This window comes from Bombina bombina, chromosome 1 (genome assembly GCF_027579735.1).
Source record: "Bombina bombina isolate aBomBom1 chromosome 1, aBomBom1.pri, whole genome shotgun sequence".
NCBI lineage: Eukaryota > Metazoa > Chordata > Amphibia > Anura > Bombinatoridae > Bombina > Bombina bombina.
In genome coordinates this window covers 362,492,693-362,507,196 of record NC_069499.1, presented here as the reverse complement: position 1 = coordinate 362,507,196, position 14,504 = coordinate 362,492,693, and the positions used below count along the sequence as shown (strand labels likewise).

The 14,504-nt window shown below is 39.1% G+C and overlaps 1 protein-coding gene across 8 annotated transcripts in view; it reads right to left on the bottom strand.

Annotated features, from left to right (window-relative positions):
• Positions 1-14,504, bottom strand: part of R3HDM1 (R3H domain containing 1) — a 546,502-nt gene that overhangs the window by 99,394 nt on the left and 432,604 nt on the right. For all 8 annotated transcript variants that reach the window (XM_053698247.1, XM_053698246.1, XM_053698242.1 and 5 more), the window contains one exon: positions 2,750-2,873. In XM_053698247.1, the coding sequence (XP_053554222.1) occupies positions 2,750-2,873 (124 nt within the window). The remainder of the gene's footprint in view (positions 1-2,749; positions 2,874-14,504) is intronic.

Genomic DNA, 14,504 nt, shown 5'->3' with positions numbered 1-14,504 from the left:
CGCTAGAGTTTCCAACCAAAAAGTTGAAGCTGCAGCAACATCAGCCAATGATATAGCAGGTCTAAGAAGATTACCTGAACATAGATAAGCTTTTCTTAGAAAAGATTCAATTTTTCTATCTAAAGGATCCTTAAACGAGGTACCATCTGACGTAGGAATGGTAGTACGTTTAGCAAGGGTAGAAATAGCCCCATCAACTTTAGGGATTTTGTCCCAAAATTCTAACCTGTCAGGCGGAACAGGATATAATTGCTTAAAACGTTTAGAAGGAGTAAATGAATTACCCAATTTATCCCATTCCTTAGCAATTACTGCAGAAATAGCATTAGGAACAGGAAAGACTTCTGGAAAAACCGCAGGAGCTTTAAAAACCTTATCCAAACGTATAGAATTAGTATCAAGAGGACTAGAATCCTCTATTTCTAAAGCAATTAGTACTTCTTTAAGTAAAGAGCGAATAAATTCCATCTTAAATAAATATGAAGATTTATCAGCATCAATCTCTGAGACAGAATCCTCTGAACTAGAAGAGTCCAAAGAATCAGAATGATGGTGTTCATTTAAAAATTCATCTGTAGAGAGAGAAGATTTAAAAGACTTTTTACGTTTACTAGAAGGAGAAATAACAGACAAAGCCTTCTTTATGGATTCAGAAACAAAATCTCTTATGTTATCAGGAACATTCTGCACCTTAGATGTTGAGGGAACTGCAACAGGCAATGGTACATCACTAAAGGAAATATTATCTGCTTTAACAAGTTTGTCATGACAATTAATACAAACAACAGCTGGAGAAATAGCTACCAAAAGTTTACAGCAGATACACTTAGCTTTGGTAGATCCAGCAGGCAGTGGTTTTCCTGTAGTATCTTCTGGCTCAGATGCAACGTGAGACATCTTGCAATATGTAAGAGAAAAAACAACATATAAAGCAAAATAAATCAAATTCCTTATAAGACAGTTTCAGGAATGGGAAAAAAAATGCCAAACATCAAGCTTCTAGCAACCAGAAGCAAATGAAAATGAGACTGAAATAATGTGGAGACAAAAGCGACGCCCATATTTTTTGGCGCCAAATAAGACGCCCACATTATTTGGCGCCTAAATGCTTTTGGCGCCAAAAATGACGCCACATCCGGAACGCCGACATTTTTGGCGCAAAATAACGTCAAAAAATGACGCAACTTCCGGCGACACGTATGACGCCGGAAACGGAAATGAATTTTTGCGCCAAAAAAATCCGCGCCAAAAATGACGCAATAAAATGAAGCATTTTCAGCCCCCGCGAGCCTAACAGCCCACAGGGAAAAAAGTCAAATTTTTGAGGTAAGACAAAATATGATAATTTAAAGCATAATCCCAAATATGAAACTGACTGTCTGGAAATAAGGAAAGTTGAACATTCTGAGTCAAGGCAAATAAATGTTTGAATACATATATTTAGAACTTTATAAATAAAGTGCCCAACCATAGCTTAGAGTGTCACAGAAAATAAGACTTACTTACCCCAGGACACTCATCTACATGTTTGTAGAAAGCCAAACCAGTACTGAAACGAGAATCAGTAGAGGAAATGGTAAATATAAGAGTATATCGTCGATCTGAAAAGGGAGGTAAGAGATGAATCTCTACGACCGATAACAGAGAACCTTATGAAATAGACCCCGTAGAAGGAGATCACTGCATTCAATAGGCAATACTCTCCTCACATCCCTCTGACATTCACTGCACGCTGAGAGGAAAACCGGGCTCCAACTTGCTGCGGAGCGCATATCAACGTAGAATCTAGCACAAACTTACTTCACCACCTCCCTTGGAGGCAAAGTTTGTAAAAACTGATTTGTGGGTGTGGTGAGGGGTGTATTTATAGGCATTTTAAGGTTTGGGAAACTTTGCCCCTCCTGGTAGGAATGTATATCCCATACGTCACTAGCTCATGGACTCTTGTTAATTACATGAAAGAAACTACCTTTACAGGATTCCAACAGGGGCTTCAAATTACTGGGGAGATTTCTTAGAAAATCTCTCAAGCACAAGGATCTTTAGATAATTGGGCCCATTATAGCTAATTCCTAGCAAAGAATTATAATTTAGTGACATCAGAGGGTGTTGCTCAAAGAGACTCAATGTCCGACTCATGTGTGAGTAAAATAGACTGTATGGCTTTTTTTCATTTTATTCTTGACAGGTATGTGTGTTTGTAAATCTTAATGTGTATTGTCAATAGAGTCTCTTTACTGAAGGTAATGCTGCAAGTAATAATTACTGAAAAAGGTTTTTTGTGTGTTTATGGTCACATCCTCTATAATAAAATAGTACCAACATAATTATTACATTAGAGCCGTCCTAATACCCCAGCTGTTAGGTGTCCTATAAATGTAAAAATATCAATCTTTAATTGCTATATTCATACTAAAGCACTAAACAAAATAAATCCATTAATTCTGTGACATCTGCTGCAATGTTTCTTAAAATGAAACCTGTTTCTAGGTCAGGTCTCTGGCTTTCTTATATGATCAAGTACACCCATAAAAATAGATGTAGGAATAAAACACAACACAGATAATTATTTTTTTGGAAAAACACAAATGTTTTTGAAAAATACCACTATAGGTAAATACATTTATTGAAAATTCTTTTTACCCTCTAAAAACCTAATTTGTCTTTATGAAAGCTGCCAGAATGTGAAAATAAAAACCTTAATACATTATATTTTCAAAGGAAACAATTATGAGTATTGTAAACTAACCTGTTGAATGAGAAGCTTGTGGCAGTGTTTGATTTGGTTGTGAACTATACTGGACGGACGTTACTGGTCGATATTGTTGACTTGAGTGAGTATACTGGTTTGGAGCACAAAAACAAGTTGGCATCTGCAGAACAAGCAATTTGAAACCAGTTTACAGGTTAGAACATACAAATCCACACAAAAATCTAGAAAAATCTAACCTGTTAAATATAAATATTTTTAATTAATCACTAAACACAGTAGAATGGCATCATCAGTAAATGCATATTAAAAAGACAATGCAAAAGCAATTAGTTAGAATTTTAAATGAGTAGTAGATTTCTTCCTGACAAATTTTAGTTCTATTTTATCTCACAAATGAATATTCTGTGAATCTTGCACATACTAAGTACAAATAAATATTCAAATGAATATTCTGTGAATCTTGCACATACTCAGTAGGTGTTGGTGCCTCAGCAAGTGTGCATATAAAAAGATTGTGCACATTTAAATCATGGAAATTAATTGGAAAATTGTTTAAAATTGTGTGCTCTGTCGGAATAATGAAAGCTTAATTTTAACTTGAGTGTCCCTTTAAATATAAATAATCAAGATAAACTACAAAGAAAAATGTGTGTTTGATTCATAAACAAATCCTCCACTGCTAGGCAAATTTAAAGAAATACAAACAAATAACCTACAATAAAGTGCTGATACATTACAGTGAGGTTAATAGGTGTGTCTAAAAAAAATGGGTGTTTGTTGTAATAAAAATGTGGATCTAATATATCCACCAGCGTGGTAGTGTAAATATAAATAGGTGTAAAACATTAAGCAATAGAACATATGTCAACATTTATTAAAAACCAAGTATTGATGTGCAAAAAAATAGTAAAACATAAAAGTTCAAAAGTCTTAAGAGGATTCACATATACTCCCAGAATGTGATTCTAAAGAGAAGACAAAAATCCAAAGTTCAGGAATCAGATAGGCCGTTCACTTAAGTGTATCCTATAAAGCAAATCAAAGAAGGCGCCTCATAGCGTAATAACGTCTTGTCAAACAATTGGCTTAAATGTAAATTTAGATTCACTCACATTTAGTGCTGTACATGCAGGCCAGATCTTTTACAGTAATCCGGCTAACTCGCCTCCTGTATCAGGAACCAAGTTGTGTATGTCAATCCGGTGACCAGCTGCAGATTATGGATCCAAGGTATTGGATAAAATGCCAGTTAACTGCATCAAAAACCAAATACAGCAAGCGTGCAAAATAACAATACAGTTAAAAAGTTGTGTTTATTGCAACAAACATATAGATACACAGCGATGCGTTTCACAGTTATACACTATTTCATCGGTTGGGATAACTGGCATTTTACCCAATACCTTGGATCCATAATCTGCAGCTGGTCACCGGATTGAAACACACAACTTGGTTCCTGATACAGGAGGCAAGTTAGCCAGATTACTCTAAGAGATCTAGCCTGCATGTACAGCACTTTATAGTGCTCCACTAAATATGAGTGAATTAATATTTACATTTGAGCCAATTGTTTGACAAGACGTTATTACGCTATGTGGCACCTTCTTTGATTTGCTTTATAGGATAAATTTAAAGAAAGCTTGCCCAGTTGGGACTCTCTGAATCTTTTGTGGTGGGGCAAGATTGCATAGATTACAATGAATTAACTGCCTAAACTCACATATTTATTGCAATGTTTGCCTCTTACAGTCCCAAAAGCACTAATTGCCCAATTCCAATCTGCATGTAATGCATTCATATGGAGGCTAAAAATGACCTAGAGTCGCTATGAGAATTATCCAATGCCAAACCTCTCCGCATACCACAAAGCCTCCTGACTGGCACACATCTTGGCATGGTCTAAGCCCACTATTGCTAGTAAGAGGTCTATTCACTATTTGCCACAAGTCCGTTTCCAAAATGTATACCCTGCTAGATCCTTCCTGGTCAAATTAAATTGCTATTATCGTGAAGTGGAAGAATTTAGGAGCAACAACCACAAACTCAGAGCTGGGTTGCTAAACACTGAAGCACGTAGCTTGCAAAAATCAACTATTATCTGTTGCATTACTTACTACAGAGTTTCAAACTGCCCCTGAAAACAACATCCTTACAAAAACTGTACAGCTGTACACAGGCCTCACATTCAACATGCACAATGGCAAGCGTTGGAGAAGTGTAAAGAATGGTGTCACTTGATACTAGAGCAGAGGAAATGTGTTCTCTGGAGTGATGAATCACGCTACACTATCTGGCACTCTGATGGAAGAATCTGGGTGCCAGTAGTACACTACCTACCAGAATGCATAGCGCCTACTGTTAAGTATGGTGGGGGAAGAATAATGGCCTGGGGTTGTTTTCACGTGTTTGAGCTAGGCCTCTTAGTTCCAGTTAAATGTCATCTAAATACTATAAATTACAAAGAAATTTTAGAAACCTTCTAACAAGAGTGACAGCTATTATAGATGCAAACGGGAGGCCAAAGCTCATATGCTTATGATGGTCCTGTGTCAACATACTTTTGGCCATAAAGTGTATGTATAGGCACTCTCTGAACTATGGAGTAATTTTGTCAACCTTGATTTTATAGATAGATTACTCTTCTATTTCAGTATGTTAAGGTAAATCACAGTAAAATATGGCAAAGTAAATTAAGAATGCCCAATACATTTTTACTATAGTGAACTAAGCATTTATGGTGAATTACATTTTGCGTTCAACATCCCTCTAATTTATGAGGGCAATAAGTTTTAGGTTTCTGCAACCATAAAACTCAACCTATTCCCTTTAAAAATGTTTATTTTGTGTACTAAAATCATTTGCAATTTACTTTAAATTATTCAGTCTCCTTTTCCTATAATGGTTTTCCATTTTGAGAATTGGAAATTTGTACTCTAGGCTTCAGAAGCCTAAACCTTCCACATATTTGTCTCTAACCGGGTGAGGCGATAACATAAGATATTGCAAAATAACCTATTTATTTTTACAAACAAAATGGCCTTGTCTACTCCAGTTAAAGGGACACTCAAAATTAAACTTTCATTATTCAGATAGAGCAGGCAATTTTAAACAACTTTCCAATTTACTTCCATTAACAAAATGTGCACAGTCTTTTTATAGTCTAATTTTTTGAGTCACCAGCTCTTACTGAGCATGTGCAAGAATGAGTGTGTATGCATTTGTGAATGGCTGATTGTTGTCACATGGTACAGGTATGCATTTGTGATTGGCTGATGGCTGTCACATGGTACAGGAGGAGTGGAAAAACAGAATTTATGCTTACCTGATAAATTTCTTTCTTTTGCGATGTACCGAGTCCACGGATTCATCCTAACTTGTGGGATATTCTGCTTCCTGACAGGAAGTAGCAAAGAGTGCACCACAGCAGAGATGTCTATATAGCTCCCCCCTTAACTCCACCCCCCAGTTATTCGACCGAAGGCCAAGGAAGAAAAGGAGAAACTATAAGGTGCAGAGGTGACTGAAGTTTACATAAAAAATACTATCTGTCTTGAATAGACAGGGCGGGTTGTGGACTCGGTACATCGCAAAAGAAAGAAATTTATCAGGTAAGCATCAATTGTTTTCTTTTGCAAGATGTACAGAGTCCACGGATTCATCCTAACTTGTGGGATACCTATACCAAAGCTTTAGGACACTGATGAAGGGAGGGACAAGACAGGAACCTAAACGGAAGGCACCACTGTCTGCAAAACCTTTCTCCCAAAAATAGCCTCCGAAGAAGCAAAAGTCTTAATTCTAACTAAAACCAGACAAAAAGCAAGAAAGTCTGGGACATCTGCCAGACGCTTGTGCAACAGAATAGACAAAGCAGATATCTGTCCCTTTAAGGAACTAGCGGACAATCCTTTATCCAATCCTTCTTGGAGAAAAGACAAAATCCTAGGAATCCTGATCTTACTCCATGAGTAGTCTTTGGATTCACACCAAAAAAGATATTTACGCCATATCTTATAATAGATCTTCCTGGTGACAGGCTTTCAAGCCTGAATCAAGGAATCTATGACCGACTCAGAGAAAACCCGCTTTGATAAAATCAAGCGTTAAATCTCCAAGCAGTCAGTTGCAGAGAAATTAGATTTGGATGCTTGAATGGACCTTGAATCAAAAGGTCCTGTCTCAGTGGCATAGATGATATGTCCAACAGGTCTGCATACCAAGTCCTGCGTGGCCACGCAGGCGCTATCAAAATCACCGAACCTCTCTCCTGTTTGATTCTGGCAATCAGACGCGGAAGGAGAGGGAATGGTGGAATCACATAAGCCAGGTTGAACGACCAGGGTACTGCTAGAGCATCTATCAGTACTGCCTGAGGATCCCTTGACCTGGATCCGTAACAAGGAAGTTTGGCGTTCTGACGAGACACCATCAGATCCAATTCTGGTGTGCCCCATAGCTGAACCAGTTGAGCAAACATCTCCGGATGGAGCTCCCACTCCCCCGGATGAAAAGTCTGACGACTTAGAAAATCTGCCTCCCAGTTCTCCACCCCTGGGATATAGATCGCTGATAGATGGCAAGAGTGAGTCTCTGCCCATCGGATTATCCTGGAAACTTCTATCATCGACAAGGAACTCCTTGTTCCCCCCTGATGATTGATATAAGCTACAGTCGTGATGTTGTCCGACTGAAACCTGATTAATCTGGCCGAAGCCAGCTGAGGCCATGCCTGAAGAGCATTGAATATCGCTCATAATTCCAGAATATTTATCGGTAGGAGGGCCTCCTACCGAGTCCACAAACCCTGTGTTTTCAGGGAATTCCAGTCTGCACCAAAGCCCAGTAGGCTGGCGTCCGTAGTCACAATAACCCACGCTGGCCTGCGGAAACACATTCCCCTGGACAGGTGATCCTGTGACAACCACCAAAGAAGAGAGTCTCTGGTCTCTTGATCCAGATTTATCTGAAGAGATAAATCTGCATAATCCCCATTCCACTGTTTGAGCATGCATAGTTGCAGTGGTCTGAGATGCAAGCGAGCAAACGGAACTATGTCCATTGCCGCTACCATAAGTCTGATTACCTCCATACACTGAGCCACTGACGGCCGAGGAATGGAATGAAGAGCTCGGCAGGTGGTTAAAAACTTTGATTTCCTGACCTCCGTCAGAAATATTCTCATGTCCACCGAATCTATCAGAGTTCCCAGAATTAGGATGTCGTCTAGATAAGGCGCCACTGCTATGCCCCTCGGCCTTAGGACCGCCAGAAGGGACCCTAGCACCTTTGTGAAGATTCTTGGCGCCGTGGCCAACCCGAAGGGAAGAGCCACAAACTGGTAATGCCTGTCCAGAAAGGCAAACCTGAGGAACTGGTGATGATCTTTGTGCATAGAAATGTGTAGATACGCATCCTTTAGATGCACGGTAGTCATATATTGACCCTCCTGGATCATTGGTAAAATAGTCTGAATGGTCTCTATCTTGAAGGATGGAACTCTTAGGAATTGGTTTAGGATCTTGAGATCTAGAATTGGTCTGAAGGTTCCCTCTTTTTTGGGAACCACAAACAGATAGGAGTAGAAACCTTGCCCCTGTTCTGTTTTCGGAACTGGGCAGATCACTCCCATGGTAAAAAGGTCTTCTACACAGCGTAAGAACACCTCTCTTTTTGTCTGGTTTACAGACAATTGAGAAAGATGGAACCTCCCCCTTGGAGGAGAATCTTTGAAATCTAGGAGATAACCCTGGGTTACAATTTCTACAGCCCAGGAGTCCTGAACGTCTCTTGCCCAGGCCTGAGCAAAGAGAGAAAGTCTGCCCCCTACTTGATCTGGTCCCGGATCGGGGGCTACCCCTTCATGCTGTCTTAGTGGCAGCAGCAGGCTTTTTGGCCTGTTTACCCTTGTTCCAAGCCTGGTTAGGTCTCCAGGTTGGCTTGGATTGAGCAAAAATCCCCTCTTGTTTTGCAGCAGGGGAAGAGGAAGCGGGACCACCCTTGAAGTTTCGAAAGGAACGAAAATTATTTTGTTTGGTCCTTGTCTTATTTGACTTATCTTGAGGGAGGGCATGACCCTTCCCTCCAGTGATGTCTGAAATGATCTCTTTCAGTGGAGGCCCGAATAAAAGAAGGGATGGTCAAAAGCTTAGATTTAGATGACACATCAGCTGACCAGGACTTAAGCCATAACGCTCTTCGCACTAAAATGGCAAAACCTGAATTCTTTGCCGCTAACTTAGCAAGATGAAAAGCGGCGTCTGTAATAAAAGAATTAGCCAACTTAAGGGCCTTAATTCTGTCCAAAAACTTAATTTATGTAAGAACTTACCTGATAAATTCAATTCTTTCATATTAGCAAGAGTCCATGAGCTAGTGACGTATGGGATATACATTCCTACCAGGAGGGGCAAAGTTTCCCAAACCTCAAAATGCCTATAAATACACCCCTCACCACACCCACAAATCAGTTTAACGCATAGCCAAGAAGTGGGGTGATAAGACAAAAGTGCGAAAGCATATAAAATAAGGAATTGGAATAATTGTGCTTTATACAAAAAAATCATAGCCACCACAAAAAGGGTGGGCCTCATGGACTCTTGCTAATATGAAAGAAATGAATTTATCAGGTAAGTTCTTACATAAATTATGTTTTCTTTCATGTAATTAGCAAGAGTCCATGAGCTAGTGACGTATGGGATAATGACTACCCAAGATGTGGATCTTCCACGCAAGAGTCACTAGAGAGGGAGGGATAAAATAAAGACAGCCAATTCCGCTGAAAATAATACACACCCAAAATAAAAGTTTAAATCTTATAATGAAAAAAACTGAAATTATAAGCAGAAGAATCAAACTGAAACAGCTGCCTGAAGTACTTTTCTACCAAAAACTGCTTCAGAAGAAGAAAACACATCAAAATGGTAGAATTTAGTAAAAGTATGCAAAGAAGACCAAGTTGCTGCTTTGCAAATCTGATCAACCGAAGCTTTATTCCTAAATGCCCAGGAAGTAGAAACTGACCTAGTAGAATGAGCTGTAATCCTTTGAGGCGGAGTTTTACCCGACTCGACATAAGCATGATGAATTAAAGATTTCAACCAAGATGCTGACCTTTCCTAGAACCGGAAAAGATAACAAATTGACTAGAAGTCTTTCGGAAATTCTTAGTAGCTTTAACATAATATTTCAAAGCTCTAACTACATCCAAAGAATGCAATAATCTCTCCTTAGAATTCTTAGGATTAGGACATAATGAAGGAACCACAATTTCTCTACTAATGTTGTTAGAATTCACAACCTTAGGTAAAAATTTAAAAGAAGTTCGCAACACCGCCTTATTCTGATGAAAAATCAGAAAAGGAGACTCACAAGAAAGAGCAGATAATTCAGAAACTCTTCTAGCAGAAGAGATGGCCAAAAGAAACAAAACTTTCCAAGAAAGTAATTTAATGTCCAATGAATGCATAGGTTCAAACGGAGGAGCTTGAAGAGTCCCCAGAACCAAATTCAAACTCCAAGGAGGAGAAATTGACTTAATGACAGGTTTTATACGAACCAAAGCTTGTACAAAACAATGAATATCAGGAAGATTAGCAATCTTTCTGTGAAAAAGAACAGAAAGAGCAGAGATTTGTCCTTTCAAGGAACTTGCAGACAAACCTTTATCCAAACCATCCTGAAGAAACTGTAAAATTCTCGGAATTCTAAAAGAATGCCAGGAAAAATGATGAGAAAGACACCAAGAACTATAAGTCTTCCAGACTCTATAATATATCTTCCTAGATACAGATTTACGAGCCTGTAACATAGTATTAATAACAGAGTCAGAGAAACCTCTTTGACTAAGAATCAAGCGTTCAATATCCATACCTTTAAATTTAAGGATTTGAGATCCTGATGGAAAAAAGGACCTTGCGACAAAAGGTCTGGTCTTAACGGAAGAGTCCACGGTTGGCAAGAGGCCATCCGGACAAGATCCGCATACCAAAACCTGTGAGGCCATGCTGGAGCCACCAGCAGAACAAACGAGCATTCCTTCAGAATCTTGGAGATTACTCTTGGAAGAAGAACTAGAGGCGGAAAGATATAGGCAGGATGATACTTCCAAGGAAGTGACAATGCATCCACTGCTTCCGCTTGAGGATCCCTGGATCTGGACAGATACCTGAGAAGTTTCTTGTTTAGATGAGAAGCCATCAGATCTATTTCTGGAAGTCCCCACATTTGAACAATCTGAAGAAATACCTCTGGGTGAAGAGACCATTCGCTCGGATGTAACGTTTGGCGACTGAGATAATCCGCTTCCCAATTGTCTATACCTGGGATATGAACCGCAGAAACTAGACAGGAGCTGGATTCCGCCCATACCAGTATTCGAGATACTTCTTTCATAGCCAGAGGACTGTGAGTCCCTCCTTGATGATTGATGTATGCCACAGTTGTGACATTGTCTGTCTGAAAACAAATGAACGATTCTCTCTTTAGAAGAGGCCATGACTTAAGAGCTCTGAAAATTGCACGGAGTTCCAAAATATTGATTGGTAATCTCACCTCCTGAGATTCCCAAACCCCTTGTGCTGTCAGAGACCCCCAAACAGCTCCCCAACCTGTCAGACTTGCATCTGTTGAAATTACAGTCCAGGTCGGAAGAACAAAAGAAGCCCCCTAAACGATGGTGATCTGTCCACCACGTCAGAGAGTGTCGTACAATCGGTTTTAAAGATATTAATTGAGATATCTTTGTGTAATCCCTGCACCACTGGTTCAGCATACAGAGCTGAAGAGGTCGCATGTGAAAACGAGCAAAGGGGATCGCGTCCGATGCAGCAGTCATAAGACCTAGAATTTCCATGCATAAGGCTACCGAAGGGAATGATTGTGATTGAAGGTTTCGACAAGCTGAGATCAATTTTAGACGTCTCTTGTCTGTCAGAGACAGAGTCATGGACACTGAATCTATTTGGAAACCTAAAAAGGTTACCCTTGTCTGAGGAATCAATGAACTTTTCAGTAAATTGATCCTCCAACCATGATCTTGAAGAAACAACACAAGTCGATTTGTATGAGATTCTGCTAAATGTGAAGACTGAGCAAGTACCAAGATATTGTCCAAATAAGGAAATACCACAATACCCTGTTCTCTGATTACAGACAGAACGGCACCGAGAACCTTTGTAAAAATTCTTGGAGCTTTTGCTAGGCCAAACAGTAGAGCCACAAACTGGTAATGCTTGTCTAGGAAAGAGAATCTCAGAAACTGATAGTGATCTGGATGAATCGGAATATGCAGATATGCATCCTGTAAATCTATTGTGGACATATAATGCCCTTGCTGAACAAAAGGCAGGATAGTCCTTATAGTTACCATTTTGAATGTTGGTATCCTTGCATAACGATTCAATATTTTTAGATCCAGAACTGGTCTGAGGAATTCTTCTTTGGTACAATGAAGAGATTTGAATAAAACCCCAGCCCCTGTTCCAGAACTGGAACTGGCATAATTACTCCAGCCAACTCTAGATCTGAAACACATTTCAGAAATTTTTGAGCCTTCGCTGGATTTACTGGGACATGGGAAAGAAAAAATCTCTTTGCAGGAGGCCTTATCTTGAAGCCAATTCTGTACCCTTCTGAAACAATGTTTTGAATCCAAAGATTGTGAATTGAATTGATACAAATTTCTTAGAAAAATCGTAATCTGCTCCCTACCAGCTTGGCTGGAATGAGGGCCGCACCTTCATGTGGACTTGGGAGCTGGCTTTGGTTTTCTAAAAGGCTTGGATTTATTCCAGACTGGAGATGGTTTCCAAACAGATACCGCTCCTGTGGGTGAAGGATCAGGCTTTTGTTCCTTATTGTGACGAAAGGAACGAAAACGATTATTAGACCTAAATTTACCTTTAGATTTTTTATCCTGTGGTAAAAAAGTTCCTTTCCCTCCAGTAACAGTTGAGATAATAGAATCCAACTGAGAACCAAATAATTTATTACCCTGGAAAGAAAGGGAAAGAAAAGTTGACTTAGACATATCAGCATTCCAAGTTTTAAGCCATAAAGCTCTTCTAGCTAAAATAGCTAGAGACATATACCTGACATCAACTCTAATGATATCAAAGATGGCATCACAAATAAAGTTATTAGCATGTTGAAGATTAACAATGCTATGAGAATTATGATCTGTTACTTGTTGCGCTAAAGCTTCTAACCAAAAAGTTGAAGCTGCAGCAACATCCGCTAAAGATATAGCAGGTCTAAGAAGATTACCTGAACATAAGTAAGCTTTTCTTAGAAAGGATTCAATCTTCCTATCTAAAGGATCCTTAAAGGAAGTACTATCTGCCGTAGGAATAGTAGTACGTTTAGCAAGAGTAGAGACAGCCCCATCAACCTTAGGGATTTTGTCACAAAATTCTAATCTGTTAGATGGCACAGGATATAATTGCTTAAAACGTTTAGAAGGAGTAAATGAATTACCCAAATTATTCCATTCCCTGGAGATTACTTCAGAAATAGCATCAGGGACAGGAAAAACTTCTGGAATAACTACAGGATATTTAAAAACCTTATTTAAACGTTTAGATTAAGTATCAAGAGGACCAGAATCCTCTATTTCTAATGCAATTAAGACTTCTTTAAGTAAAGAACGAATAAATTCCATTTTGAATAAAAATGAAGATTTATCAGCATCAACCTCTGAGACAGAATACTCTGAACCAGAGGAACCATTATCAGAATCAGAATGATGATGTTCATTTAAAAATTCATCTGAAAAATGAGAAGTTTTAAAAGACCTTTTACGTTTACTAGAAGGAGGAAAAACAGACATAGCCTTCTTAATGGATTTAGAAACAAAATCTCTTATGTTAACAGGAACACTCTGAGTATTAGATGTTGACGGAACAGCAACAGGTAATGTAACATTACTAAAGGAAATATTATCTGCATTAACAAGTTTGTCATGACATTCATTACAAACAACAGCTGGAGGAACAGATACCACAAGTTTACAGCAGATACACTTTGGTAGATCCAGCACCAGGCAGCGTTTTTCCAGAAGTATCTTCTGACTCAGTGTCAATCTGGGACATCTTGCAATATGTAATAGAAAAAACAACATATAAAGCAAAATTGATCAAATTCCTTAAATGACAGTTTCAGGAATGGGAAAAAATGCCAGTGAACAAGCTTCTAGCAACCAGAAGCAATAAATAATGAGACTTAAATAATGTGGAGACAATAGTGACACCCATATTTTTTAGCGCCAAAAAAGACGCCCACATTATTTGGCGCCTAAATGCTTCTGGCGCCAAAAATGACGCCACATCCGGAACACCGACACTTTTGGCGCAAAAAAACATCAAAAATGACGCAACTTCCGGCGACATGTATGACGCCGGAAACAGAAAAAAAAAATTGCGCCAAAAAAGTCTGCGCCAAGAATGACGCAATAAATGAAGCATTTTCAGCCCCCGCGAGCCTAACAGCCCACAGGGAAAAATATGACTGAACATACCTCATTGCTGTATAGCAAGAAACCGTTCCTCACACTGAAGTTTTCCTGTACTCCTCAGCTTCTGTGGGAACAGCAGTGGACCTTAGTTACAAATGCTAAGATCATCATCCTCCAGGCAGAAAACGTCATCTATGTCCTGCCTAAGAGTAAATAGTACAACACCTGTACCATTTAAAAATAACAAACTCTTGATTGAAGATAAGATAAAACTAACAGTTTAACACCTCTTCTCTTTACCCTTCCTGCTTAGAGCCAACAAAGAGAATGACTGGGGGGTGG